Source organism: Hyperoodon ampullatus, assembly GCF_949752795.1.
Source record: "Hyperoodon ampullatus genome assembly, chromosome: 7".
NCBI lineage: Eukaryota > Metazoa > Chordata > Mammalia > Artiodactyla > Ziphiidae > Hyperoodon > Hyperoodon ampullatus.
In genome coordinates, this window is record NC_136920.1 from 14,988,018 (window position 1) to 15,015,623 (window position 27,606).

The window sequence follows — 27,606 nt, forward strand, 5'->3', positions numbered from 1 at the left end:
CTAGTGGCCAATGGAGTAGGCGCCTGAGTCCGTGGACTGCTTCTCCTCTGTGGTCTGGTCGCTGGGGTACACCGGGTTGGCCGAGGCCGTGACCTGCAGCGTGGTCTCGTTCACCTGCAGGCAGAAGGGCTGGCATGATCGCGCTCTGACTGTGGGCAGGGTCCTCCTCTGGGCCCCCGTGGGACAGACTCAGCCTTTGGGGCTCACAGCCCGGTCATAGGGGAGCTAGAGCGAGTCTGTGACCCCAAGACTCTTCCCATGCACCTCAAGGGCAAACAGACCTGAGCCAACCAGTAGCAGGATTTGTCCCTCCCCGAAGCAAAGAGGGGACCGTGAGTGGATGTGGACGCTGACCACAGAGCCCACTCTTGGCCAGACCCCCTCTTGTCGGGATCCCCAGTACGCACTGAGGCCCAATGAACTCCCCTTCAGAGGCCCCCAGAAGGTGGGTCCCTGAGAGTCTGGGGTCCAGCTCCCCTCTGCCTCTCGTGGGTGCACCCCCCCTCCCCGACTCACCTCCTCAAACTTCTTGGCTTTGTACTGGTCGGCCCCCTTGAGGAAGTTGAGCAGGATGATGTCGCAGAGGACAGTCCCCTGGAGGAGGAGAGCAGGGCGGCTCAGAGGGGCCTCAGGGTGGGAGCGGGGCGGCGGGAAGCACGGGCAGCGGGCAGGACTGCCCTCGGGGTCGGGGTGAGTCCTCCAGAGACACCTGACTGATGGTTCCTCTTAGGAAAACATCGAGGGGCTTTGCAGAATATCTCCAGAACCCACCTCCCCAGCTCCTGGGGTGAGCCCAGACCAGAGCGCAGAGGGAGGACTTGGTGGGAGACGCAGAGGGACCGCAGGGGTCCAAGTCCCTGGGGACGGGGCTCTGTCCCCACCTTGCCAGCTGGGCTCTGTTCCTCGACCGGGCTCTCAGGTCTGGGGACCCTGGAGTCTCCTTGCCCCCCTTCACGGTGGCAAACGGGGACTTTGTAGCAGCGGGGGGGCTGCCATGGAGGGAGTGAGCTCTCCAGGACTGGAGATGTTCACCAAGGGCTGGCCCAGCAGGGAGGTGAGGGCGAGAGGTTGGGCTCACGGTCTGGGAAGGAGAGGGTCACCGCTTGCCCAAACCCTGCCAGCCCGGGCCGCACCCTGAGTGGCCTCCGGACTGAACCCAGAGGGGCTGCACTCACCACTCCCACAGACGTGAAGGCTGCCACGGAGCTGATGATCGTGGGAATGATGTCAAACTTGCCAGCCTGTGTGCACAAAGACCCGGGTGAGTGGGCACAGCTCCAGCAGGGCCGGGGCGAGGCCTGACGTGGAGCTTGGACTCCCAGCCAGGGAGACCCTGGAGCCAGGAGGGCTCTTGGTGGATCAGCAGGCCTCACCTGCTGTGGACATGTGACCAGCGAGGGTCTCAGAGCTGGTCAGTGGCAGGACCCTGCCCCCAGAGGAGCCTCTTTAGGGCCCAGGATGGGTCCGGGTTTCCTCCCCTATCCCCCGTGTCTGCCTGGCCCAAGCACTCACATTCCCATACACCAGCACGTCGAAGCGGATGCCAAAAGCCTTCAGAAGCGTGCGGTACTCACTGCCGTTCTCCATCTTGTAGTACTTGGCAAACCTGGAGGCCAGAGGGGAAGGTGGGTCCTACTGTGGGCTCCTGTCTCTCTTGCCTGAAAATCCAGGGGCCTCTAGAGCCCTATGACCCTCACCTACCGAGCAACCCTTACTGATGGTTTGGTGGGACACCCGCCATGGTCCTCCCTGTGTGGTGAGCTGAACCCCTGCACAGGCATCACCTTGGGGGTTTGTTAATAAGGCAGATTTCCAGGCCCCACCCTGAACCCATGGCATCAGCATCTCTGTGGGTGGAGCCCAGGACTCTGTCTTTTAAATAATTTCCCTAAATGATTCTGACGTGTATGAAAGTTGGAGCCCAGCTGGACTCCAAGCTTCTTCAGTTCTCTTTGTTTGGGTATCCCAGGGCCCGGCAGGGGCTCCTCTCTCCACAGGCTTCTCAGCCTATTGGGTTCAAAACCTTGTTCTGCCACATGTCAGCTGTGCAACTTGGGCCAGTCGCTTAACCTCTCTGATACTCGATTTCCTCATTTGTGAGTGGGAATAATACAGAAGTCCCGCTTCAAAGGGTTGCCATGAAAATGGAATGAAACCACATGTGTCAGGGGTTTAGAATAGTGTCTGGAACAAAGTAAGCACCCAGGAAATGCTCACGTTGATTTCTAGAGCAGTTTTCTAGAGCAGTTTAAAAAAGTGCCTTTAGACACCTCATCTCACAAACATGTGGGATAGGGATGTGACTGCTCTGTTTTTCAAATGAGGCTCCAGGGGTTCAGTGACTGGTCCAGGGTTACCCAACTGGCTGAGACCTGGTGCTGGATTTGCCCCAGTTCAAGGATTTGTCCCCTGTACCTTCTCTGCCTGGGCTGCTGGCTGCCAGGAACCGTGCTGGAGACTGATAAGAATGATCGCATTTAATTCTCACCAAACACAGTGAGGTGGGTGTTCATACCCCCACTTGGAAGATGCCTGTGGAGTGAAGGGACCCGCCTGTAGTCTCACAGTCAGTAAGGATTCGAATTGCATTTGGCTTTTGGCTTCTAAAGCCAGTGCGTTTCCCCTTACACGGCTCTGCCCACCACGGGCCAAACTCTAACATTAGCAAAGTGCAATCTCTTTGGGCTACTGTCCCAAAGCTGTAACACAGGCTCCTGAGGCCAGCATCCCAGGAAGGTGGTGAGGATTAAGGGGGAGGATGGTCGAGAACGAGCTCAGAAACCTCCATAACTGTGTGGCATCGACATCGGTCTCATTCGGTGCCTCCCTTTCAGTGTTTCCAGTCCCCAGAGATTCCCAGGCCAGTCCCAGGCCTCTCCCAGCACAAAGAGGGCATCTGAGAAACCCCTTCCCTGGAAGTGTTCCGTGATTGATGTGACGGCCCTCCCAGGGATGTTTGCCTTCGAAACTGTCCAGCAGGGAGAATGAAGTGCTGAGCCCAAGGGGATGAATAACGGAGAGCTCACGGGCAGAGGAGGAAGGTCATTTGTGGCGGGGAAGAGCCTCCTTAAACTGTAAGTATCGGCCACTGTCTGCTCTGGCTGCCAGGGAACTTTGGGGTCAAGCAGAAATGGGTTTAAATCCTGGCTGCACCACTTGCTGGTGGTGTGGGGCCTTTTAGGGGACTTAGCCCTCAGGGTTTGACTTCCCACGCCTATAAAATGGGGGTGCTCAGGCCCCTTTAGCAGGTCTGTTAGCGAGAAGGGTGAGCCCTGAGACCAGCCCTTCGAGGCGGTTGCTCCCCTGATTCCCACGTCGGACATTTTGCCTGCGCCTCCACACCCAGGCTCGGCCCTTCTCTGCGGGGCCTGGGAGCCTGGTCTGCAAAGACTGCTTCCTCCCTGCGCTCTGGTTCCAGCTGGGTTCAGCCAGTGGGAGGCACCCACAGGAAACCAGACGGTGGGAGGGAAGAAGGGCGAGGGCTTTTCCGCTCCCAGTTCCTCTGCTGGGCCTCTAACAAAGCTGACTTCCCTCCTGAGGCCCAGAGCCTGTCAGGCGCGCCCCTCTCCAGTCCTGTGACTGCTCTCTCCCCTTGCCCTGCCAGCTTAGCTGGTAGCAGCCTTCCTGTGGTGGCCGCTCTGGTCCTGCCCCAGGCTCCTAGCTTCCTTTAAACTGCCTGCACCTTTGCACACAGCCGTCCCTTTTTTTTTTTTTTTTTTTTTTTTTTTGCGGTACACGGGCCTCTCACTGCTATGGCCTCTCCCTTTGCGGAGCACAGGCTCCGGACGCGCAGGCTCAGCGGCCATGGCTCACGGGCCCAGCCGCTCCGCGGCATGTGGGATCTTCCCGGACCGGGGCATGAACCCGTGTCCCCTGCATCGGCAGGCAGACTCTCAACCACTGCACCACCAGGGAAGCCCAGTCGTCCCTTTTGAGACCACTGACTGTTTCCTCCCAGGACACTGACCCTTACCATCCCCGTGTTTACAGAGCAGGAAGCTCAGGCCTGGAGAGGTTTAGCTGGGTCAGGAAGGAGTGCAGGGGGAGGGCGACCCATCTTCTGTCTTGCCTGTGCCTGGGCAGGGCTGTCGCCGCGTGCCCGAGTAAAGCACCTGTTACCTGGCTAAGGCCTTAAAAAAGCTGTAAGGGCTTCCCTGGTGGCGCAGGGTTGAGAGTCTGCCTGCTGATGCAGGGGACGCGGGTTCGTGCCCCGGTCTGGGAAGATCCCACATGCCGCGGAGCGGCTGGGCCCGTGAGCCATGGCCGCTGAGCCTGCGCATCTGGAGCCTGTGCTCCGCAATGGGAGAGGCCACAACAGTGAGAGGCCTGCGTACCAAAAAAAAAAAAAGGCTGTAAACTATTCAGTGAGAAAGTAGTTTCTGGGGAGCCTGGGCTGGGAATGTATTTCCTGTGGGCTTAGCGGCTGGAGGGAGAGGCAGGGGAGGCAGGATGATCTTCCTGAAAGTGAGACCAGAGGAAAACCCGAGAGCGGCCCTGGGAAGGATGCCCAAGGAAGGAACTACTGAACCCTAAGAACAAAGGCTTGGCGAGGGAATTCCCTGGCGGTCCAGTGGTTGCGACTTGGTGCTTTCACTGCCATGGCCCGGGTTCAATCCCTCGTCAGGGAACTAAGATCCTGCAAGGTGTGCAGCACGGCGAGAAAAAAAGAACAAAAGAGGACAAGGAAAGCGGGCAGCAGCTACACCATCCTTAAAAATGTGGGAAGTATGGTCTGGGTGGCAGCAGCAGAGAGCTTCACAGACCAAGGCAAAATGCAATGAACTTAAGCTGTACCAGCAGGAGAAGAATAGGACAGACACCAGAAAGGAAATCGTTTCTGTAAAGATGAAGAGGCCCCAGAACGTAATTCTCCCAAAGAAGTTTGCAAAAGAAGTATGTGGGATGGGCAGAAGGCTTCAGGAAGTCCTCACTGTGGCTTTTTCGGGTTGGTCTGAGGCTAAGTATGAACCATTGCCATCTCCACACCCACTTTTACACAGCACCAGAAAAATATGCACGTCTATTAAGATAAGCCTCTCAGGTAATCCCGTGAAGAAGGCACCATTGGCCGATTTTGTAGATGGGGAGACAGATAAGAAGGTCACTTGCCTGAACTGGAATTTTGATCCACCCTTACAACTCCAAAATCTGTGCTCTTAACCCAGAACTGTCCTTCCTCTGAGCTCTAAGTGGCCGTTAAGGACACAGGCAGCCCTCGTGCTGGATCTCAAAGCCCTTCTGTAGTCTGTGTTCTGTCTCACATCCTGGGAGGATTCAGGGCCCTTGTCTGAGACATGTGGCAACTGAGAGATGGGGACCAGGCAAGGGTGAGAGGTGGGTCACAGATGTTAAGGGCCGGGCAGAGCCTGGGACTGTGGTCCTGAGGGCTACATCCCTGGCCTAAGGCTGCAGCTGTGGAAAATGCTCTGACATGGACTCGAACAAAAAGTCAGCATCCTGGGCACTGCCGTTCAAAGCAGGGCTGGCTAAATTTATCTTGGGAAGGAATGTGAAGGGAACAGGGAGAAAAACCAAAGCAGACTTGGTTTTCCTCCAGGACCTGCCTTCCAAGAGGCAATAAGCATGATAAGATCATATCTCACCACCCACACACGCTTGGAGGGGGTTTGGCAGGGACCGGTTCTCTACCCGGGAGGGCAGGAGGAGGGACAGCTCTTGGTGGGTGGGGGGAGGCCCCCGCTGCAGACAGGGGAAGGACCCGGACATCCTGACTAATGCACTCAGTGTGGCCAGTGGAGATCACAGAATCTGGCCCAACCCTGTGGCAGAGATGGGCTTGGCATTCACCAGGATCTGGGTTATCTTCTCTCCTGGCACCTGGCTGGACCATATTTCCCAGCCGCCTCACCTGGGCCCTGTGACTAGTTCTTGTCAATGGACTGTGAATGGAAGTGAGGTCTGTTACGTCTGGGCTGACGTGTGTTAGAGTTGGGTGCCTTCCTCATCCTCCCTTTCCTCGTGGCCAGGTGCTGAAGAGCCAGGGGAGAACTCAGGCCCTAGAGGAGACTGATCCATAGGTGGCAGGAGCTCAGATCCCTGAATGACTGCACGGAGCTCCCCACCCACCCTGACTCACAGGGCACTGTGCCATGAGCAAGACACAAACCTTTGTGCTGAGCCACTGAGATGCAGGGGCTGTTTGTTACAGCAGTTAGCAATATTTACGCTGACCATTACAAACTCTTATAATGTTATCGCTGAGAAGACTGAGGCTCAGGGAGAAGAAGTCTTTGCTAAAGGACAAAAAATGAGTTAAAATTGGGAGTAATTCAAGATTAGACAGAGAGGGGGTAAGGATACCACATTCCTAGGAATAAACCTTCTAAGAAAGTCCAGGAGATCTATGTGTGGTCCTATGGCTGTCTTTAACTAGCTTTTTGACCCCTGGCAAGTCACTCAACCTCTCTGAGCTTTTTACCTCGACTGATAAATGAGAGTAAAAAGAGCTACAGGAAGGATGAGATGAGATATAGTACGTGCCCAGATATAGTACATGCTCAAGGCATGTCCCTTTCCTTTCTTATCCTGAGATCAAGGTAAAGTGAAATAATAGTATCTAGACTTGTCTGAACCATTACACTCTCTGGCCTCCTGGAGATAATAACATTAGTAAGAATAATGGCCAACATACATTGAGTGCTTACTGTGTGCGAGGCACTGTGCTAAATGCTCTACACCTACTAACTCACTTAATACACATGACCACCCCATGAAGTCCAGTACTGCTGCAATTCCCATTTAACAGATGAAGAATCAGGATCAGAGACGTTATGCCACTTGTCTAAGGTCACACCACCAATAGTCAGTGAGTGGAGATGGGATTCAAAGCAGGGCAGTCCAGTTCTAGAGCCCACACTCTTAGCCAGTATCCTAGACTGTATTTTTTTTGTTGTTGCCTGGTTTCTGTTAGGTCCTGGCTAATTTCTTTCAAGTTCCCCAGCTGGGAGCCCCTTTTGCATTTGCAAAATGACCCAGAGTCATCAGGTGGGAGTAGAACAGAAAGCACAGGAGAGCCATGAAGTGTACGAAGGACCCCAGCCTCCTCATCTAAAAAGGGGAAGGGGCCTTCCTTGGCCTGGCTCGCCTCTCTCTTGACATTTTCCCTCTGTTCTCTCCTTATCGTCAATAAACTCTCTTGCAACAGGGGAAAAAAAAGGTGGGGGGGAAGGGCTTGGAATTCCCCGGTGGTCCAGTGGTTAAGACTCGGTGCTTTCACTGCTGTGGGCCTGGGTTCGATCCCTGGTCGGGGAAGTAAGATCCCATAAGCCACACAGCGTGGCCAAATAAATAAATAAATAAAAGGGCTGAGCTACCCCATGCCTGGGCCCTGATTTCTCCCAAATCCTCCAACTTCTACCTCTCTGGCTTTGGTCTTCTCGTCTGGGAAGTCGAGTTGGTGAGAATGATACCTCCATTCAACACCTTGGCCTGGAATACCGCCCTCCCCCCAACCTGGCTGGGTCCACCTTCCCAGCCTCATCTGCAGAACCCCTCTCACTGCACATGCACCACGCTACCTGCTTCCTGTAGTCCCCCGAACACACTCCATAGACAGACTTCTGTGCCTTTGCCCATTCTGTTCCCCTCTCCTCCCCTCTTCCACCGTGCAAACTCCTATTCATCCATTAGGGCCCAGCTCTGTGGCCTCTCATTTTTTTCTGTATTCAGCAGATCTTTAGAGCACCCTACCCTATGCCAGGCATGGTGCTAGGCACTGATGATCCATTGGCAAGCTCTGTTCTCAGGCGAGGAAGAGAAATACGAATGAACCATGCAATCCCATAAAGAGGTAAGATTGGAAGTAACCCATAAATAGGTAAAATCGGACATAAGGGCTAGGAAGGAGAAGAGTGCCATTCTAGAGCCCAGGTAGTCAAGACGCCGGATGGAGGCTGGCGGGTCAAGGTAGGCTTCGGTGGAAGTGACGTGAAAGCTGAGACTTGAAGGATGGAGAGCTGAAAGGTAAGACGGACAGAGCTGGGGGCAGCTTTCCTGGCTGAGGGATCTGCAAGCCCTGTCAAGGGAAAGGACGTGGTGTTGTGAAGAAGCTCAGAGAGAGCCCTGGTGGGTAGAGGACAGAGCCAGATGGAAGTGGCCGGGGCTGCCACAGCCAGTGTGTGTCTCTCTTCCCACTTCCATGTTCAGGGGCTTCATGCTTTAGCTTGAAATTGACCATGGTGGAGTATTTCCACTACGGAAATCGGCAAGCGCTACAAATCAGCGCTGTTTTCTTTTTCTCCGGAGGAGAGCCGGCTTACCAGTGTAGCACTGAGGCTGTAAAATCCCCCTAGGCTACCTTTCCTGTCTCTGCTGGGATCCAGACCTCTACTCCAGTACCTGCCACACCAGACTGTAGTTAATAATTGGGACTATTGACTACAAGCTAGATCTCACTGTCTCTCTTTGCCCAAGGGGCTACCCAGCGCAGCAAGGAGTGGGGTAAATGCTTGCTGGAGGGATGAATGGATTTCGGAGGTTCTCGACATCTCACAGATGGAGCTTAGCGATGTCAGCCTCCAGGTTTCCTCCTAGTGACTCGGCCTTCTGCATTCCTCGCTGCTGTTCAGGTAGAGCTAGTGCGAGGTGGTAACAAAGGCTGTTTCCCTCCCCAGCAGAAACATTTAGATCTGGCAGCTGGCTGGGTGGGAAAGTAGGCGCTCTTGGTGGGAATAGCCCCTGTGGAGGGGAAATGGGGAAAAGAGTAGGGAGATAATATACGTGCAGCGCTTACTCCAGCTAAGTGCTAGGCTGGAGACTTCCACACCCATTATTTCATTGAGGCCTCATAACAACAGCTCCACGGCATAGTTGCTGGCTTAGGGGCTCTGAAACGAGACAGTCCTGGGCTGGAATCCTGGCTTTGCCATTTGAATGAGCTACCTAACCTGGGGCACAGTGCTTTATTTCTCTGAATCTCAGTTTCCCCAGGTGTGAAATGGAATATAGCAACAGCTGCAGGCTTATTAGAGAGGATTCCATGAACTGCTGGAGGTGAAGGCTGAGCACAGCCCCAGCTCGCAGCTTTCTGTGAATTATTATCTATCACCATGAGACGACGCTGTCCAGACTCTCCAGGCTGGAGGGAAGCATCGCAGCTCTCCTCAGGCTACTGGGCCTGCAGGGGCACAGCTAGGATCTGAACTCAGGCCTCTTGAATCCTGCTCACCCACTGCTGCTTCCCTGAGAGAAGATCCAGAAAAGAGAGTTCACTGCAGCCTCAGCGGCGGGCAGGGAGCTTGTTCAGCTGGTGCCTGAGAAAACACCTCAGCTGTGGAGGGAAGCAGAGTGTGGCTCTGACTGTGATGATGCCAGAACTATCTGGAGAGAGATCAGAGCCCAGACACCGCCCAGACACCTGGGCAATTATTAAAGCAATGGCTCCTATGTAACTTCAAGGAGTCTGGATAAGAATAGCTGCAATAGCAAGTGCTATACGGCTGACGGAAGAAGTGCTGAGCTGGGAAAGGGAAGGAAGCCTGGGGGCGGCGGGGCACTGGCAGGGATGGCCATTGGGGTTGGGAGGCCCCCTGAGCCCGGGTGTTTGAGTGAAGTGGGGACCATCACCTGGTGTGCTGACTACTCTCCACGATCCCAACACCCAGTCTCTGATCGTGGGCCCCTGAAGGCTGACCTCTTCAGGCCACGTTCCTGCCCCTCTTTGCCTCGGGTTTCTGGGGGCGTGGGTTGGTTACTGGGAAGCACTGGCCGGGGATCAGAGGGTGGGAAGGAGAGAGATGGGGTATTTGTTCCACCTGCTGTTTCCCTGCTTCGCTGTGGTTCTGCCTGAGGCTGTATTGCTCTGTGGCCGCTCCTGCCAGGGACCCCAGCTCTCGGCCAGGCTCCCATCCTTTCTACTGGCTGGGGGACTAGGGGTGGAAACAGCTCCCACGTTGTTAGGCCCTGTGTGTGAGTTTCTTCACAAACCCCAGCTGAGCCTGCTTTCCCACCAGGCCCCTCACTGAGATACCCGTTCTGTGACCAGACAGGAAGCCCCCAACACAGGACTGAATCGAACACTTCTGAGGCCTGACAGTACTGAGAAGCTTGTGTGTGTGTGTGCGCACGCGCACACACACATACACACGTGCTACCTCTTGCCTCAAGCAGCAACAGATAAAGAATGAGTGTTACAAATGTCAACTACCATAATAAGTCACTTGTCAGAGGTATTGCTGCAGGGCAGTGTGGAAGCTACATTCCACTGTGATATATATATATCACAGGTCTATAAATAAGAGTGCATGCTTCAGCAGCCCAAGTTTCCAAAGCCCTTCCCCAGATGCCCACATGCACTGATTCAGACTTTTAGAGCTTAGAGATGATCACCTTTAACCAACCCATTTTACAGAGGAGGAAACTAAGGCCCATGGAGGGAATGAGACTTGTCAAAAAAAATCACACTGAGTTTCTGTGGCGAGACCTGAGCCATAGCCTGTGTCTCCTGACCCACAGCCTGGACACTGCTGTTTCACCTCTGCCTCATCTGAATTATTCTTGGCTCACCCCAGCATCAGATGTTTTTTGTATAAACATTTTTGTTATTTGGGTTCAGTTTTACCATCTCCACTAGATTAAACATTCCTTGATCATAGGAACTGGTCCTGTTCACCTCTGGGTCAGCCACAAAGCCCAGCACATGATATAATTAGATGTTAAAAGAAATCCTCAAAGCCCTCCCGCACTTTAGCCACGAGAGGTTCCCTGCCGCTGCCTGCATACCTCCAGTGAGAGGGAACCATTACCTGTGGGAGCAGCCCAATTCAGCTTTGGACAGCTCCAACCCTTAGCAGCACTTCCCCACGCTGAGCTGACATTTGTAGTTGTCGGCAGTCAATAAGCTGAATGGAGAAGGGTTTTTATCACCACATTCAAATCCCTTGGAAGCTCTCAGACATCTGTTTAGAAACGATCCATCTCCCAAGAAGTGGTGGAAATTCCTTCCCAAAGCAGGGACACGTAACTGTTACAACAGCAGGAAAAACAGCAACAAACTTGCGGGATCTGGGTTGGGCCTGCAAGGGAAAACTTGGGCCTGGAATCTGGGCGTCTAAGTGAGGGAGGTGGTGTTCTCAGCAAAGCTTTTGCCTGGTAGGAAGTAACTTTGCCAGCTGAAATACACTTTTACAGTTGATTTTATACTGATGGGAAAATATCTCCTGGCAGACTCATTGCATGGGGTTGAGGCAACATCCTTCCAGCAGGCGGGACTCTTCCCCTTAGAGAAGGGTCCCAAGCTATATTGATTTACTCATGTTCTAGGAATCTAATCCACCTCAAAGGAAAACATTTAAAATACGGTTTGTTTGATCTTTTTTTAAAAATTTAACATATTACTATTAATCTATCTTTAATGAGGCAGGGAAGGCTCAATGGACACTGAGCTAGAAGATATACCAGAGAGCCTGGTTACTAGCTGTCTTATCCTGGCAGCAATCTTTTTTTTTTGGCCTCAGTTTCTTCATCTGTAAAATGGAGGAACCATACCGGTCCTGCCAGGATACCTGTGGCTGTGAGCACATGCTCTGGAGCTAGCCTGCCAGGGTTTGGATTCCAGCTCCAGCACCATTTGCTGTGTGGTTTGGGGCAGATAAATGCAACCTCTGAGCCTCAGATTTCCAGCTATAAAATTCTCCCTCTTTAGAGTCAATGGGATAATCCACAAAGAGCACTTGCTAAGTCCCAGGCTCACAGGTAAGTGCTCAGTGAGTGTTAGCCAATATCTTCTACCCATAAGGTTGGTTGTTGTGAAGATAGGGTAGACATGGAAATTAGCAAGGGCTGAATAAATTCAGGATTGCTCTAATTGCCTCGCCTCTCACCGTAAGCTAAAGAAAGTGAAGGGGAAAATGGATCAGGGAGAATTCAAGCAAGTACGCCCCATCCAAGAGGACCTTCACATGTTTCTGTGGAAATGATGGAAATGGCTGCATTTGACACATATTCTATGGCTTTTGAAAGGAGAAAAATCCAGATTGGAGAAAGAAGGATCAAAGCCAAGGGTGCAGTTCGATTCTGTCTCTGTCAATTGGCCTAAGATCTTGCTGATCTGCATGTTGCAACAGGGAAGCAGAACACACGCCAAATTTCAGAGCTTCGTGAAAGCTGCTGTGGGTACATTTCCAACACGAAACGATCACTAGAAACACCTACAGCACGAGGAACATCTAGCAGCTGAACGGGTGTTTTTTGTCCCAGACACCGAGAGAGGAAATCCAAAACTGCGTTGCCTTTTAGTAGCAAAGCTGTCTTAGGGACTCTCAGGGGAGGAACGAGAAATCAGCCATTGCTAAACGCACCATTTTGCTTCCCTCCTATCATTCCAGCAATCAGGATGGGGGGGGAGGGTAGGGGGGTGGTATATCCCTTATAGCTGCTTTTCTTTTTTTCTTTTTTGCAAGCAATGTGTTGGTGGAAGGTGTGCTAGAAGCAATGGCGATAGATCAGGTCCCTGGCTTTGAGGACCAGTGTTCCTCTTCATTAGGCTGTGTAACCTTGGGCAAGTCTCAAAATCTTTCTGAGCCTACCTTGGGGGTGAGGGGTAGACAATGAGCTATAAATCCTGTCGAAAATAGGGGTGAAAGGGCTTTGCAAACTTAACTCTAGGGGCTCTTAATCTGAGGTCCAGGGATAAGCTTTTAAAGGCCTTCAGAGTCCTGGAATTTTATGCTGCATGAATATAAATGCAGAGAAAAAAGATGGACAAACTGCCCAAGTGGTTAACTTCCTGCAAAAGGAGTAGGACTGGGGGAGGGAGGAGAGTTTTCATGTCATTACTCTGTTTGGCTTGGATGTATTATTCAGAGAATGGATTTCATCTTATTTGTAGAAATAAAGTAGCCTTCCTAAAAAAGAAATTGCCTGCAAAATTGCTCACGTGTATGAATATGTGCATTTTTCTTGGGCAATCAGTGCTTTCACGGGGGGGGGGGGGCATGAAAGGCTCAGAGACCTCCAATAGTTACGGCAGGGCTGTGATATCACAAAGGAAAGTTGTCAAGACTTGTGCCGGGTATCTCCTCTGACCATGCTCCTCTCTACCCCCACACTTGGACAGTCACCAACGTCCCGTTACTGCCCCCAGACACTGCACTATCCTTTATGGTTTCCCTATAACTTTTGAAACAGTCTCTTTATTCAACTCTCTTCAAATTACCCAGTTTGCATGTGCCATCTGTTCCCTGCTGGGACCCTGACTGATTCAGTATTTTTTTTTTTTGGCCACGAGGCACGTGGGATCTTAGTTCCACGAAGAGGAATCGAACCCATGTCCCCTGCATTGGAAGCGCAGAGCCTTAACCACTGGACTTCCAGGGAGGTCCCCTGATATGGTATTTTAATAGACGCTCACACAGACGCACATGTATTTACTGACACACTCACACACACCAACTCACACAACTGATGCACACACTCACACCCACATGTCCACACTCACACATACTCATTCACAAACATACACACACCCATTCATGGGCAAATGCACACTCAGTACTCCCTCAGCAACACTGCCTGTTCCCAGCACTTTGGTGAATGCAGTGCTCTGGTTAAAGTCCTGCTCTGGTGAGCTGAGGGTGCACCAGCCATGCAGGAACCCTGCCTCTGGGGCCCATCACCCTGCGCACCATGGAATTCACGATTCTTGCCAGTTCTTATTTTTAGAAATGCTGCACTTTGTCTGGGACTAATGTGGACGAACCCACCAACTGCACACCCTCAAGGTACTTGGAAAGGTTAATTTAGATGGACAGCACCAGGTGCTTTGGGTGGGAGTTGAAAGGAGACACGTTTTAGTTCAATACGAGGTCACCTCTCCAATAATCGGAGCTGTCAATGATGGACAGACGTTTTCTGAGGCTGCATCGCCAAGAATGATGTAGGACTTGGGATCAAATGACCTCTAAGGCGACTCTAAGGTGCACCCGTGACCTTGGGCTCATCATTTCCCCCTTTGGAGGGTCTGCTTCCTTATCTGCTAAATGACCGCCTTAGTCTAGGTCTCTTCAAGGGGTCTTTAACAGCTATAAATTCTCTGAGTCTCTGAGTCTGCAGGCAAAGATCCCTCAAGATCCACAGGGGTGGGGGCGGCATTTGGAAAGGAGCTGCAGACATAATTAGTGATGGAAATGCGAGTCTCTAGCTGCCGCTGGATGTCGGAGTTTTCAGATTAAAACAAGGCTGAATCTTGGCTGAATGATTCCATTCCCTCCAGAGCAAATGGCAACAGCAGAACGTTGAAAAAAAAAAAAATCTGGCCTCAGTTGGAGAGGGAGAGGCAGATGAATTTGTTTGGGAGACAAAAGGCCGGGCAAGGAATGGTGCCTCCAGCTGCTGCTAGTCTTTTAGCCTCCCAGGACCTCAGATTGTTTGTCTTTAACTGGGGATCAGAGTATCAACCCCACTGCCCGTGTTTTTCTGAGGATAAACAAAAGCGAATGACCGTAGCCTTCCTATGCGGTGGAAAACAGCCAAGAAAATAGGTTTGCGTTCAGGCACCCATGCTTGCTGGCTCTGTGACCTTGAGAGAATTACTTAACTCACAAGCCTCCATTTTCTCATCTGTGAAGTGGGGGGACGGAAGCTCCTCCTTGGCAGGGGGTGAGGAACCTTGAGCCAAAGCACGTGGGACACTTTGTACGTGGGGCGGCCAGTATCGGGCCTCTAGCAAGGAGTCTTGCGGGATTCTACAGAGCAGACACATTCTACCGCGTCATAGGAACCTCACCGCAGCTGTGCTGAATCTGGCCGTGACCCTTTTTCTCTTAACTGAGGATTCGGATGGGTGGCCTGGAGCCTCCCCAGCGGGGAGTCTTAACTTAGTCTTGGGTGTCCGTGTGGTGCCAGCAGCTTGAAGCCAACATGAGGTAGTGGGTGGTCGCCCAGGGGAGGGATTTGAGGAAGCTTGGGTACAGCCCGCCGCTTGCCATGGCCACAGAGATTCCCCCATGCCCAGGCTACTCCTCGGGCCCTCTGGACACTCTTAAACCATAGGGTCAAATGCAGCAGCTTTGCCTCTTCATACTCTGGCCTGGAGGTTTTTGGTGAGGGGGTCAGTCATCCAGGGCCCACACCTCTCAGATGGTTTCCTTTAGGCCCCCGGGAATTGAGCTTGCAGGGTCCTTAGGGACCCTCTGACCTGTCTCCCCAAATTTTCTCTCTCTTTTTTTTTTTTTTGGCCACCCTGCGTGGCATGTGGGATCTTAGTTCCCCGACCAGGGATCGAACCTGTGCCCCCTGCAGTGGAAGCGTGGAGTCTTAACCACTGGACCGCCAGGAAAGTCCCTGTCTCTCCAAATTTAACCCAAGCTTATTTAGGACCAAATCCATCTCCTTCTCTCCTGCTGTGCCTAGGGGTGATAGAGGGTAGAGGGTGGGAGCAGTGTGTGTGTGTGTGTGAGTGTGTGTGTGCGTGTCAGCCAAGCCACTACAAATTGGAAATAAGGAACTCCAAACCAATTCTTCTTTAAATGAAAGATTTTGTTCTAAAGCTGTATGAGACCAAGAGTCGGGGTCTTCAAACTAGCTATATTCTTCATAAGCTCTCCTGCCAAATGAGTTATTTGGAAGGTTGAAGAATTCCCAATGGCCAGAGAGAAGTTATGAAGATGAAAACTTGCATTTTAGATCATGAGGATTTTATTAATTTGTTACTATTTTAAGCCACCATACAAATATCCTTTGTATTGATTTCAGTGTGATGTACTGACTGAATAAATATGCCAGTTTCTGCCAGGGAGCCGAACAGTATTTTTAACCTACTTTAAAATATGTGTTGTTTCCTATGGGTTTTTTTTTTTTTAAGTTTAGAGTTGATTATGAAGGCACTTTCAATTTAAAAAAATTCTTCTTTCCAGAGAATACACATATATTTTAAACTATTAAATATAAAGCTTAATGGGGCAGATAATTATTTTTTTAAACTACAAATAAAGGTGGGAAAAAAGGTGAAATGATTTTTTTTTGCTTATGGATACTATTATATTAGATAATACTGCTATAACAAAGGAAATTTGAATATATAACTGAAATATATTCTTATACATATTTTTTCCTGATACTTACCTATTTACCTAATTTAGCCTGTTTAGTGTATATAACACTGTGTACTTAATCAGGGCCCTGCCAGAAACTTCAGGATCTTAAAAAATTAAGGAAAAAAAACTCGCAAGAGCTGAAGCTTTTCACACAGAGGCTGATAGGCCCAAGATAATAAGGATATCATCACCATTTCATAGATAAGGAAATGAGGATGGGAGAAGGTCAAGGGCTTTCAGCTGTTTCCCAGTAGTTTACCCCAAGTTCTTCTCTTTCCCTTTCTTCAAAATGGGGAGAGGGATCCCTTATGTCTCAAGGCCATTGGGAATATAACTGAGATGCTATTTAAAGACTGGCATGAGTTCTTGTTTGGAAAGGCACTGAAAAACTAATGGCCATTGTAATTGTTATTTGTGACTCAGATGAAATCTCCTGGTTATGGACAGAAATGTAAAATTTCCACCTTGTAAAATGATACCAACTATCGCTCTTGCTTTGTGAAGTGAGAAACCTCAGAAAATTCAGGGACAGGAGACGAATGGGACTACCTGCAGCTTCAGAGCCGGAGCTAAGAATAGGCTCAGAATCACAGAACCCAGCATTTCAGGAGACCTGGTCTTGTAGTCTAACTGCCGGCTGGGAGCATGAATCCTCCACACGGTCCCTCCCTGTGACGAGGAACTCACAGGATGGCCTGTTCGTCTCCGAGTGGCCGACTGCTGGAAAGTCCTTCCTAATTTTGAGCTGAAACCTGAGGGGGAGGAAGTGGGACCGTCTCTGCCCAGGATGCGTTGCCGCCTGAAGTGTCATTCTCTAGGACAGCCCTGCCTCCTTCTCCCGAAGTCCCAGGGGACGGGGGTTACCTGAAGTTGTAGCCTGGGGAGACGCTGCTCTTCTCAGAAACGCTGTCGAGCCGGGTGAAGGAATATTTGGGGATGCACTGGTCCCAAGCCTTGTCCAGGTCGCACACCCAGCCAATCTTAATGCCCAGAACTCCCCCCTGGATGGAGAAAGGGGGCAGATGTGAGTCCTTCCACAGCCCCCGACTCCCGGTCCTCAGTCAGAGTGGAGTGGGTCCCGGTGCGGGGGTGCATGTCATGACAAATGGACAAGTGATTTCTTTTCATTCTCCAGGTGGAGGACAGAGGTCGGGAGAAAGAAGAGTGGTTTGTCACACGTTGCTTAGTAAAGAAGTTCTGTAGTTAAGGGTGACAGCCCTTGAGCCTCTAAATCCTGTTTTTGGTGTCTTTAGTCCCTTAGCTACAACCCAGAAAAGTGCCCACAGATCCACTTTCCCACAGTGTAGACCTTCTCGGAGATCTGAGGCCTCTGCCTGCAGGTGAAGCACGAAGACAGGAATGGGAAACTGAGGCTGGGCGGGAGGCAAGACCACTCAGGGCAGGGGTGGGTAGGACGGGCACAAAGCCGGTCGCAGGCCTGGGATGCCCCCACCAGGTGGCGCTGCGCCGCAGGCAGCTCCTCTTCCCCGGTAGCCGCTCCCCCTGCCCGAGGGCCCCCAGGCCAGGGAAAGGAAGAGTGGCTCGTTCCTCACCGTGCTGGCCAATTTGGCAAAATCCTGTCCCGCGAACTTGACCACATCTCCCACCCGCAAGATAGGGCAGAAGGGGGCCTTGTCGGGGTGGAAGCGGCATGCCTTCAGGTCGGCGGCAGTCAGGTTGGGAAGGAGGTTTCCCCTGGGGAGGAAAGGGCAAGGTCCAGGGTTAACGCGAGGACAGTCACGCTGGGATCTTCCTCTAGCCGTCCGGAGCCTCAGGGCCCCCGCTGTCTTGGCCACTCGCCTTCTCCCTTACCTCTGTCCCTACATCTTTCTGGTGATTACCCCTCCCTCCCATAGAAGGTTCTGTGTGCCGGGGCTCCCAGAGGGCAGGAGTCTTTACCCATGGCTCCTCTGTTGTGCCCGCCTTGTGCTTTGCATGTGGCCGACACCCACCCAGGAGTCGCCAAGTGGGGAAGTCACTGAAGGGGGGCTGAACTAAGAGAAAGGGGACACCCACACTGGGCTTGAGGTGGGGAGAAGAGAGATGAGAGGGGCGCCTCGGGACCCACCTTTGGAGGCGTCCGAGTTCCAGGCCCAGGTTCAGCTTGTCCCTCCCCTGCTCTGAGCAAAAGCCCCTGTGAGTCCCGAGCCCCAGGGCAGGAGGCTGGCAGAGAAACTGGCCCCAGGGTCCACCCTGGGGAGGTTGGGAATAGGAGCCCCCCGGGAAGCTGGGGGATGGGGGAAGGGTGGGGTGGCAGCATTGCTTCTAGGTTTTAGGGAGGGAGCTTGAACTCACTTCTCAAAGTTGAAGAGGGGGAAACGGATGCTGTTCTTGATGAAAATAGTGAAGTTCTCAGCTTCCATCATGACAGGCCTGTGGGCGAGAGCAGGAGGTCTTAGCGCCTTGGGAAGGAGAGGGGAAAGAGGAGGAGCTTTCACCCCAGGGACCACCTTCCTGGGAGCATCTCCCAGTGGGCACTGCCCGCCCTGGGAGTGGTCAGTACTGGGGGTGCCCAGAGATGCAGAGCTCCCCCTGCTGGCAGAGCCGAGCTGGGGTGGGTCCTCTTCCCGCCTGCCCTCCTCGGGTCCTCACATCTCCACCGTGTCCACCTCGGCGGGGCACCAGCCCTGGATCTCACAGGTCCGGAGCTCAGAGCTGTAGTTCACGCAGCGGCCGGTGAAGATCCCTGCGAGGGTGGAGCCAGAACTGCTAGGTGCACCCCTGGCCCTTCCCCCATTCCTCCCCCCACCCCTCCATCAGGGACACACCCCCACCAACGCACACAGCGACCCCGCAGGTGGAGGGAGAGGACAGGCAGGGCCAGGGACTGGGGGTCCGTTAGCCCTGCAGGGCTCTCCCCTCCTCACCTCCTGAGCCCTAGACAAGCCAGAGGGAGGTGACAGCCCTCCCCTCACACGTTCCAAGCCCCAGTCTCCCTGAAGACCCCGCTTGCTCTTTCTTGCCTCTGAGCCTTTGCTGCTTCTGTTGCTTCTGCCTAGAATGCCCTTTTTGAAGCTTCTCTCTCCTGCCAAATCCTACCCATCCTTTAGGGCCCATCTCTAGGAAGCCAGTCGGGTCACCCGCCAGGAACCAACCTCTCTCTCTCCCTGCCCCACCCCCCAGGGGTCCCACGGTACCTCCGTGACAGCACTTGCCACCTCATGGCACACCTGTCTGCAGCACCATCCCTGGCCTGGGAACTCTGGGGGCAGCCCCATCCATCAGTGCTGGCAGCTGACATGGAACAAGCTCATTCCCACCCCCTCCCTTAGGGTGGCCTCTCCCCTGGGGGGGACGTGCTGCCCCCAGGGCCCCACTGACAGTGCGGGGCAGTGAGGGGTGGGGAAGAAGCTGCACTCACCCACCCCTGGGAAGCGCTCGGGCCCGCACTGGCTGTCTGACACACAGCGGAACTTCTCCTCGCTCTGCAGGGAGACAGGTGCGTGCAGGACCTGCACTGGCCCCTGGGGGGGCGGGGCCTGCCCATCGGCAGCCTCTGGAGGGTGGAGGTCCCCGGACACAGCTCCAAGGCTGGGCCCTGGGACTCTGCTCACACCCTCACCCCACCCCCTGATCATGCTGTCCTCCCCTCACCTCTGGGCAGAATCCTTGCATCTGGTTTTCGGTTACAATCATCTTTGTGATTATGACAAAGACGGAGGTGCCCTTGGGAGGAGAAGGGAGAGGAAAAATGCAACAGTGCTAATTCTGTTATCCCCACTGTACAGACGAGGAAACCGAGGCTTGGACTAAGAGATCTGGCCAAGGTCACGGGGCTAATAAAAGGCAGAGGTGGGGTCCAAGCCAGGCTCTTTCCACCCACCTGGCCCTTCTTGCTCCGTGTGTTGTCCTTGATTTCAGGACAAGTTGTGCCAGGGCTACAGAGAAACCCAGCTTCCCCAATACCTAGTGCTGCCTAGTGGGAAGGCAGGCCCAAGCCCCCAACACCTCCCGGATGCCGGGGAAGGGGTTCTTTGGATCACTGATGCCACAGAATCTGGTTTGGGAATCCCATTGGCACTCTCCTTGTCTTGCCCTCTCCCCTTCAACCTGCCCAGTGTCTGGGCATCCACAGTGCCCTGGGGTAGGTAGGGGGACCCTACCTGGGGTGGGGTCACATAATCAGGCATGTCCATGACTTGGTTGGCATAGTGTCCAAAGCCCTTCACCTTGGTCACCACCGAGGACTCGATGGCTGTGTCCCGCACCTGGTACGCCTTCTCGTGCAAGAAAACCCACCTGGGCAGGAGAGCAGGGGCGGAGAGCAACAGAGGAGGGGCTAGACCCTTCAGACAGAGGCCGGGAGAGGTCCCCTTCCTGTCAACATCAAGAGGACCTGGGGTGCCTGGCAGGGGGTGCTGGAGGCATGGGCCCTGCGAGTGAGCCCTGGGTTGGCTTAAACTCATGTTTCTCTACCTTTCCCCTCACTTCCTCCTTAAAGAGCCCTTTTAGACTTTTTCCCTAGTTGTACCCCCCTGGAAACTTTAATACCATAGATATCATTTATGTACTGTTTGTGTTTTTGTGCTTTATACATAAAAAGAGTGATTTTTTTTTTTTTATTCTCCAAGAACCAATTTTCACCCCTGTTGAGAACACAGTCTTTCCCTCTTTGGCTGGCATCTGGACAGAGAAGGGAGAGGATCATAGGCCTCTGACTCTGTGCATCCCAAGCTTTGTTCATGGCTGTATCCTAGGTGCTGGCACATAGTAGGGGTTCAGCAAACAAGTCAGTGAAGGCCCTGGGAGCTGGGCGCTTTGCAGAGGCTCCATCTGTGCACGGGTCGGGTGAGAAGGGGCGGAGGAGGAAAGGAGGGGCCTTGCCAAGCCCTCACCTGGCAGGTAAAGGGAGTCGGGTGGGAAGGGAGGAGGGGCCTCTAATCTTATTCGTTGGATTCTGCTGCCACCCAGTGGGCATTTACCTGTACTGGCTTCTCCCTGCAGCTTCAAGCCAGTGCGGGACCACGTGGATCAGGGAGGGGCCCCTTCCCTTCTTCCCTGCAAGCCTCCCCCAGCAGCAAGAAGGGCCTGCCAGACACATCACTTGTTTCCCTCTGCGTTTCCGTGAGGTGCCCGCCTTTCCACGTGAAATCACCCATCCCAGCCCTCGAGGCTCAAGCCACTCTCGGCCTCAGTACCACGCGGGGCCTCAATACTTGTTCCTGACAGCACGTGGGGAGGCACATTCACTGTCCCTGCCGTGCAGACCAGAAAACCTCTTCAAATACGTTTGGAAAGTGCTGTGTATGCTCAGCTTTGGAGAAACACTGGTGACATCTCAGGGAATCTAGGAGCGCACTTTTGGAAATGGGGGGTTAGGGTCATTTTCTGATGCTAACCAGGGTGGTATCTGGCTGCAGAACTCCATCAGACGAAGCTGAGTAGCAGAAACGGAGACTGTGGCACGGAGAAGACAAAGCTGGGGGGCTCCCAGGCTGGGAAGCAGTGAGGGCAGCTCGCAGGCTGACCCAAGGAGTTTATAAGGAGGTGTTAGGACATCAAGCCCAGGAGTTTTCTGACCTCTGGGGCCCCCTGATGTTGGTAGATGCAGAGGGGAGCAGCCTCCGGGTTGTGCCGGGGTCACGGTCACTTGTGGGGTCCAGTTTATGGGAACACAGGCTGACGTTTGCAAGCAGCTCCCTGTTCCGTTTTCAGAGGGAGGGCTCGGAGTCATCCCCCCACTGGGGCTTCCCGCAGGCCCCTGAATCCTGAATGCTGTCGCGAGTGGGAGAGAAAGGCTGGTCACAGCCAGCCTGGCAGAGGGCTCCTAACCTGTCACCTGTTTTACAGTTGCTGCCTTATCCCAGGCAGCATTCCGAGTAATGCACCATTAAGAGTTATTCGCCTGCTTGTAAAACGCTCCCGGGAACGCCATGCCTCCGTGGAAGTCTGCCATGCTTTACTTCCCTAGCACTTTTCTTCTGTTTTTAAACTGGGAGGGGTTTCATCAAGGTCTCCGAAGGGAGTGTGGCTCCCGTAAACATCCCACCTGCCGTCTAATGTCCTGGCAGAAGGGAAGGGAGCATCGCTATTACGGAAAACGGTGAAGTCATCCAAAAGAGCGCCGCCAGCTCCCGGGCTGGGGCCCTGGGAGTGAAGGGAGGGAGGTTGCAGCTGGAGCACCTTTGCCGCTGCCGTGCCCTCACCCGGGTGGGAGCCACAGATGCCGCACACCCTTCTGGAACCTCCGTGTGCCTGGCCACGGAACGGACACTCCTCTGGGTGTTGATCAGTGAGATGGTCTCCTGGGGGCCCTCCCCTGTCCTTAAAGTCTGGTCGCATTCAGAACTCTGAGAAGCAGAGTTCAGATGGTTGTTTACCACCGTGTAATCAACACAGCACGCGGAGTGCTGTAGGTGCTGAGGATTCATTGAATCCTTACTCACAACCCAACGAGACACCTGTGTTATTATCCTCATGTTACAAACGAAGGAACCAAGGCACAGAGCAGTGTGCTAACTCGCCGAGCTGGTGTGCGGGTTCCAACCCCGGCAGACGGCTGCAGAGCGCCGGCGGCCACCCCGGGGGGGTCCGCAGCTGTGTTCCACTCAGGGCCTGGCCACAGCTGGCCCCCTGAACTGGACCCTGGTCCTTGTCCTGCTGGCCCTGCCCCATCCCCAAGGACAGCACCTCCTAGCTCAGGAGAGCCTCAGGAGGAAGAGCCCAGGGCTCGAGGGACAATTAACCAGCCTCTCTCCTTCTCGTCCTCCACCCTCACGGCTCCTCTTGTGCCCAGTCGGGAGGTGAGGCCACATCAGAATTCTCTCTCCGAGTTAAATAACAAGCGGAAGAGTTTCAGTGGCCCCGTGGGGCCCGAGGACATCATCAGGGCAGCTCAAGATAAGGGGATGCTTCATTTTCAGAAGAGAGGGACTGAGTCTGTCTCCAGAGGCCAGGGCTGAGGAGATGGGGCAGGACTGAGCCTTCAGTTCTTGGCATTTACTCTGCTGCTCTGACTTGTTTTTTTCTCGTGTTCCTGGTTCATTATTTATAGAGCGGAAGGCGGGTGGCAACTCCTTGGCAGGTGGGATGGGCAGGAAGGAGGCCAGAGCAGTGTCCCAGCACCCTCCTGTCCACCCCGGCCCGGGAGTCAGGGAGGAGGCCGGGGAGGGTATGTGTGTGTGTGTGTGTGGGGAGCAGAGGGGTCTCTTAGGAAGGTGTGAGCTGGGCCGAGCGAAACGGGGACATGCAGGGGAATCTGAGAAATAACAACTGTCACCATCTTCCTGAGTCACCCGTCCAGGGCAGGCACTGGCTTATGTCACCTCCCCTTCCCAGGACTCTCGGAGGGGGCATTCCTACGCCCATTTTCCAGATATGGGGACTGAGACGTAGAGACGTAAAGCGACCTGTCTAAGCTCCACTCCTGTCGGTGTCGGAGCCAGGCTTCTAACCAGGTCTCCCCTTCACGGGGCTGCGGTGACGGGGCAGGGGACACAAGAATGAAAACCACTCCTCTCTCCTGACCTGCAGGAGGGGCTTCAACACTTCTTCCCACCATAAGGCACCTGGTGTGCCGTCCAGGTGGCTCAGGGGCTACCTTGGGCCGAGAAGGCGGGATTCCACGTCCCCCTCTTTAAACTAGAGAGGCTCCCCCTTTTAACTGCTTTGCACGTTGAGCTCCGTAAGATTTTACACGAGGCTGAATATCATGAATCAAAGTGGGTGGCTGTGCAGATGGGCCTCGTAGGGGGAGGAACAGGACGGGAAGAGCAGGGTTGGGATGGGTCAGGGGTGCCATCAACCTCCACAGGCCCTTCCCATGGATGGAGCATCAAAGGGCCGGGAATGCCCTCCCTGCTGGTTTCCAGGAAGGTGGCTTCCCTGGAAACCAACCTCAGGCCAAGCACTGCCTGCTGCTTCTGGGGACTCAGGCCCCAGGGATCTTCTTCCTCCACCTCAGGGGCCCACAGGATACAGGAAGGGGGTTGTCTCTTAGGAAGTCCCACCCCCAGAGGAGACTGGGCATTACCACCTGGGCCTGAAAAGAGAACGTGAGAAACACCTGTAAGTCCCGGCCTCTCGTGTGTGTGTGTGTGTGTGTGTGTGTGTGTAGTTGAGTAGGTGGTGTGTTGCTGTGTGAAATGGTTGGCTCATGTCACATACGTCCTAGGTAAAGCTGTGCATCTGGTCTACCTGGCTGGGCTCATACAGAAGAGATTCAAGTTAAGCATTAACATCAAAGCACTAAAAATCCTTTCAGATTCTCTTGAGTCTAAGCCATGATCATCTCTCTTCTCATGACTGCATGGACCCTTAACAGGTTTTCCTGTATCCACTTCCACCCACTCCAATCCTTGGTGTATCAGCCAGGGCACTCTTCCCATCTCTCTCTCCCTCTCTCTTTCTGTCTCTCTCTCTCTCTCTCTCTCTCACACACACACACAGAGGTTAAAACGCATCAATAGCTTCCCATCCACATCCATTACTCTTCTGTAAAAACGAAAGATCTGAGGGTGTCTGATCTGAGGGCCTCTGCCTGTGACGGCACCCCCACCTTACACCATCCTCGCCTTTGCTCTCTCTGCTCCAGCCACAAAGACCTTGTCTCCCCCGCGTTTGCCAGGCTCTTTCTCTTTGCAGAGCTGCGTTTCCCTGCCTTGAACCCCCTTCCTTCACCTGGGCTGCTTCTACTCATCCTTCTGCTCTCGGCTTCAGTGTTACGTCTCCAGAAAGCCTTCCCTTACTTCCCCGACCGGGTCCAATTCAAACACCTCTGCGCTAGTGGCCCTCCTAGCTCTGTGCGGCCCTTCTTCAACCCTAAGCCACAGCTGGAATTTTACATTTGTTTGTGGAGATGATTTGGTTAATATCCGTCTCTAGCACTGTAAGCTCCATGAGGGCGATGATCCTCCTGCTTTTGCCGACTGCTCTCTCCTGGGCGCCTAATGCCTGTCATGAAGAGATGCTTGATACATTTTTTTGCTACATTCATGACAATGGATTCATGCAGTCCTAACAGCGCATGGGCTCATGTGCACAAAGATGGGGCTCAGGCCAGGGGCTGGGCCAAAGAGCGCACTGATGTAACTGCCAGGCACTGCTCTGCGGGGAGCTGTCAGGCTGGGAGATCGATGGGGTTGGATATCAAGACGCCAAAGAGCCTCTCACACCCGCCCCAGCAGGCTGGGCTCCAGCGCTGAGGATGGAGCATCAGACTGGATCAGCATGAGGGAGAGACAAGGGCAGTGGGGGGGCTGGAGCCTGCTGTGTCTACCCTCCATCAGTCTCCTGCCTGGAGCCCACTGGAGCCAGGCCAGGCCGGAATGTGCTGAGGCAGCTTTTGCGCTCACCTGGACCAACGTACCATTCTGCGGCTGTAAACAACCACAGCCTCACATATACATGGGAACACGGAGCCTTTAAGAACCAACTTTGCCCCAGGCGCTGGACATGCAGCTGGGGAACATTTGCAAACATCACATCTTGTGAAACCACAAGTTGGAAGGGAACTTGATTTAACGCCATTTAATCCCACCCCAGAGCTTGAATCCCTCCTCTAATATCTCCGAGAGGAGCACTGGCTGTGCAGCCCTGCCTACAACATCCACGTGAACGGAGCCCACTGCCTCTCACCAAGCACGTGGAGCAAAACAAATCCCTTAATCCACGTCTGCCCACCTTTCCAGGCACACGCTCGCTGCGAGCTACGCCGGCTCTCACAGCCCCGCCCACGCGCACACAGGCCTCCTTTGATCTCCTTGCCTTAACTCCTGGCACTCATCAGTGGCTTCCTGTCTCACGCGCGCGCAGAACTGTTGTCTCAGGGAACAGCATGAGCCTGGAGACCCGAGCGCCAGGAAAGAAACTCCCCGAGGTTTCTGCCCAGCTTTCCTAACGCAAATGACCACAAGAAGAACAGAACCCGTGTTCTCCCCCGGCCGTCGTCTGCTCCATGAACCTCTGTGCATATGTATCTGTGTGTGTGTGTGTGTGTGTGTGTGTGTGTGTGTGTGCGCAGTGGGTCGCCTCCAAGAGGTGGGGGCCGAGAGGGGGTGTTCGGACCTTGATGGCTCTTAAGCAACTCCCAGGATGGGTTCTAGGGTACAAAGTCAGGTAGATGTAGGGAATTTATGCTTTCTGACAAAGGGGAGCGTTTCTGGATTCTTGAGGGGAGTCCTGACATCATGTTCAGAAAAGCCACTTCTCTCCACAGTAACTCTCCCCTTGAGTGGCATTTGCACCTGTGTTTCTCCCCACCCCTCCCCAGGGACAGAGGCCCTCACCCAATGCCCCTCTTTGTCCTGCCCTCCAAGAGCGAGGGCTTCTCCCCTTCCACGTTCTCTCAGCATCTCCCCCTGCCAGACAGGAGCTCCTCACTCCACAGCGGGTCCGTTCTCTCCTTCCCCCTCTGCCATCCACCTGGTCAACCCGTCACCATCTCCCTTGTCTCAGCGCCTTCCCTTCCCTTCCCCTTCCCTGGCTCCCCTGTCTTTCTGAGACCCCCGAAGAGTTGACTGAGGGGAATGGGAAGATGTGTGTGTGGGGGGTCTGTCTGTTCTCTGGCTTGCTTGGGGCGGGGGCAGATGAGAGCGGGGAGGGGAGCTGGCCACTTGGGACCTCTCCTGCTGGAGGGTGGTGCAGGGGCAAGGGCTCCCCTCCTCGGGGTGTGTGCATAGAAGCCACTGCCCAAGTCTGGAGGATTTACTGGGAAAAAGAACGCATCTGGGGACCAGATCCCCGATGGCGGCAGCAGAAGCCAGTTTCTGGGACGTGGCCCCATGGAAGAGACTGTGGGGCCCGAGAGGGGAGAAGCTCAGGCAGCTGGGCAGCAACACTGAGGGGAGGACGGGGAGGACAGGACGCCGGGAAGCCCTCCTTCTCGGACCTGAGGGCCACAGACTCACCCCACGAAGTAGGAGATGATCAGAAGCTGAACGGCTCGGTTGATGATCCCAATGGTCCAGCTCTTCACAACCACCGACTTGGTGGTCTCGTAGGTGAAGAAATCTGAGATGCAGTTCATGCTGAGAGAATGACCCCTCAGAAGAGACCCGACGGTGGCCTCAAGAAGGAGAGGTCATAGGGATGGGGAGACAAGGGATGGCGGCCTGGAGGGGGCAGGTTAGAGGGTCTTGAGGAATGGGAAGCCTGTTCCTTTAAGTCGGGCAACCCTAGCCCAGTGCTCAGCCTTTCTCTGCTCTTGACACTCTGGGCTGCCAAGAGTCCAGGGCCAGGGTGGGAGACCCCCTTTTTGTTCGTCTCCACCCCACTCCCCTGTGATGTCATGGCAGGGGTGGGGTCTCCAATCCCAGGCTCCTGATTGCCCAGGATGCATCTGGCTAGGGCCCTCTGGGACTCATGTTTTATCTGCACTCTGTCTACCGTTTCTGTTCCATTCTCTTATGCTGCATCTTCAGCCCGGCTCACCAGCTGCTTCATGCTCTCCTGAAAGCCCCTTGCAATATCCCACCCCTCAGCCACCTAATAGCCTGCTTGAGCTGAGTATCCCCTTCACTCCTGAGTGTCTTCCTAAAGCTGCTCGACTCTACAGCCATCCCCTCCTTTCTCGAGTTGCCACTAATAGCATGGGTCATGGGGAGGGGGTCTCTTG

At 53.9% G+C, this 27,606-nt stretch overlaps 1 protein-coding gene across 1 annotated transcript; it reads right to left on the reverse strand.

The window, feature by feature from the left end:
- P2RX3 (purinergic receptor P2X 3) lies at window positions 1–27,018 on the reverse strand (the record flags this gene model as incomplete). The annotated part of the gene is made up of 12 exons (XM_079708930.1): window positions 1–114; window positions 517–594; window positions 1,176–1,241; window positions 1,513–1,606; window positions 16,917–17,053; window positions 17,606–17,747; window positions 18,348–18,425; window positions 18,645–18,738; window positions 19,414–19,477; window positions 19,647–19,718; window positions 20,156–20,291; window positions 26,900–27,018. 12 exons carry the CDS (start codon window positions 27,016–27,018, stop codon window positions 1–3), a joined length of 1,194 nt encoding a protein of 397 aa, XP_079565056.1.
- Between the last annotated feature and the right edge of the window lie 588 nt (window positions 27,019–27,606).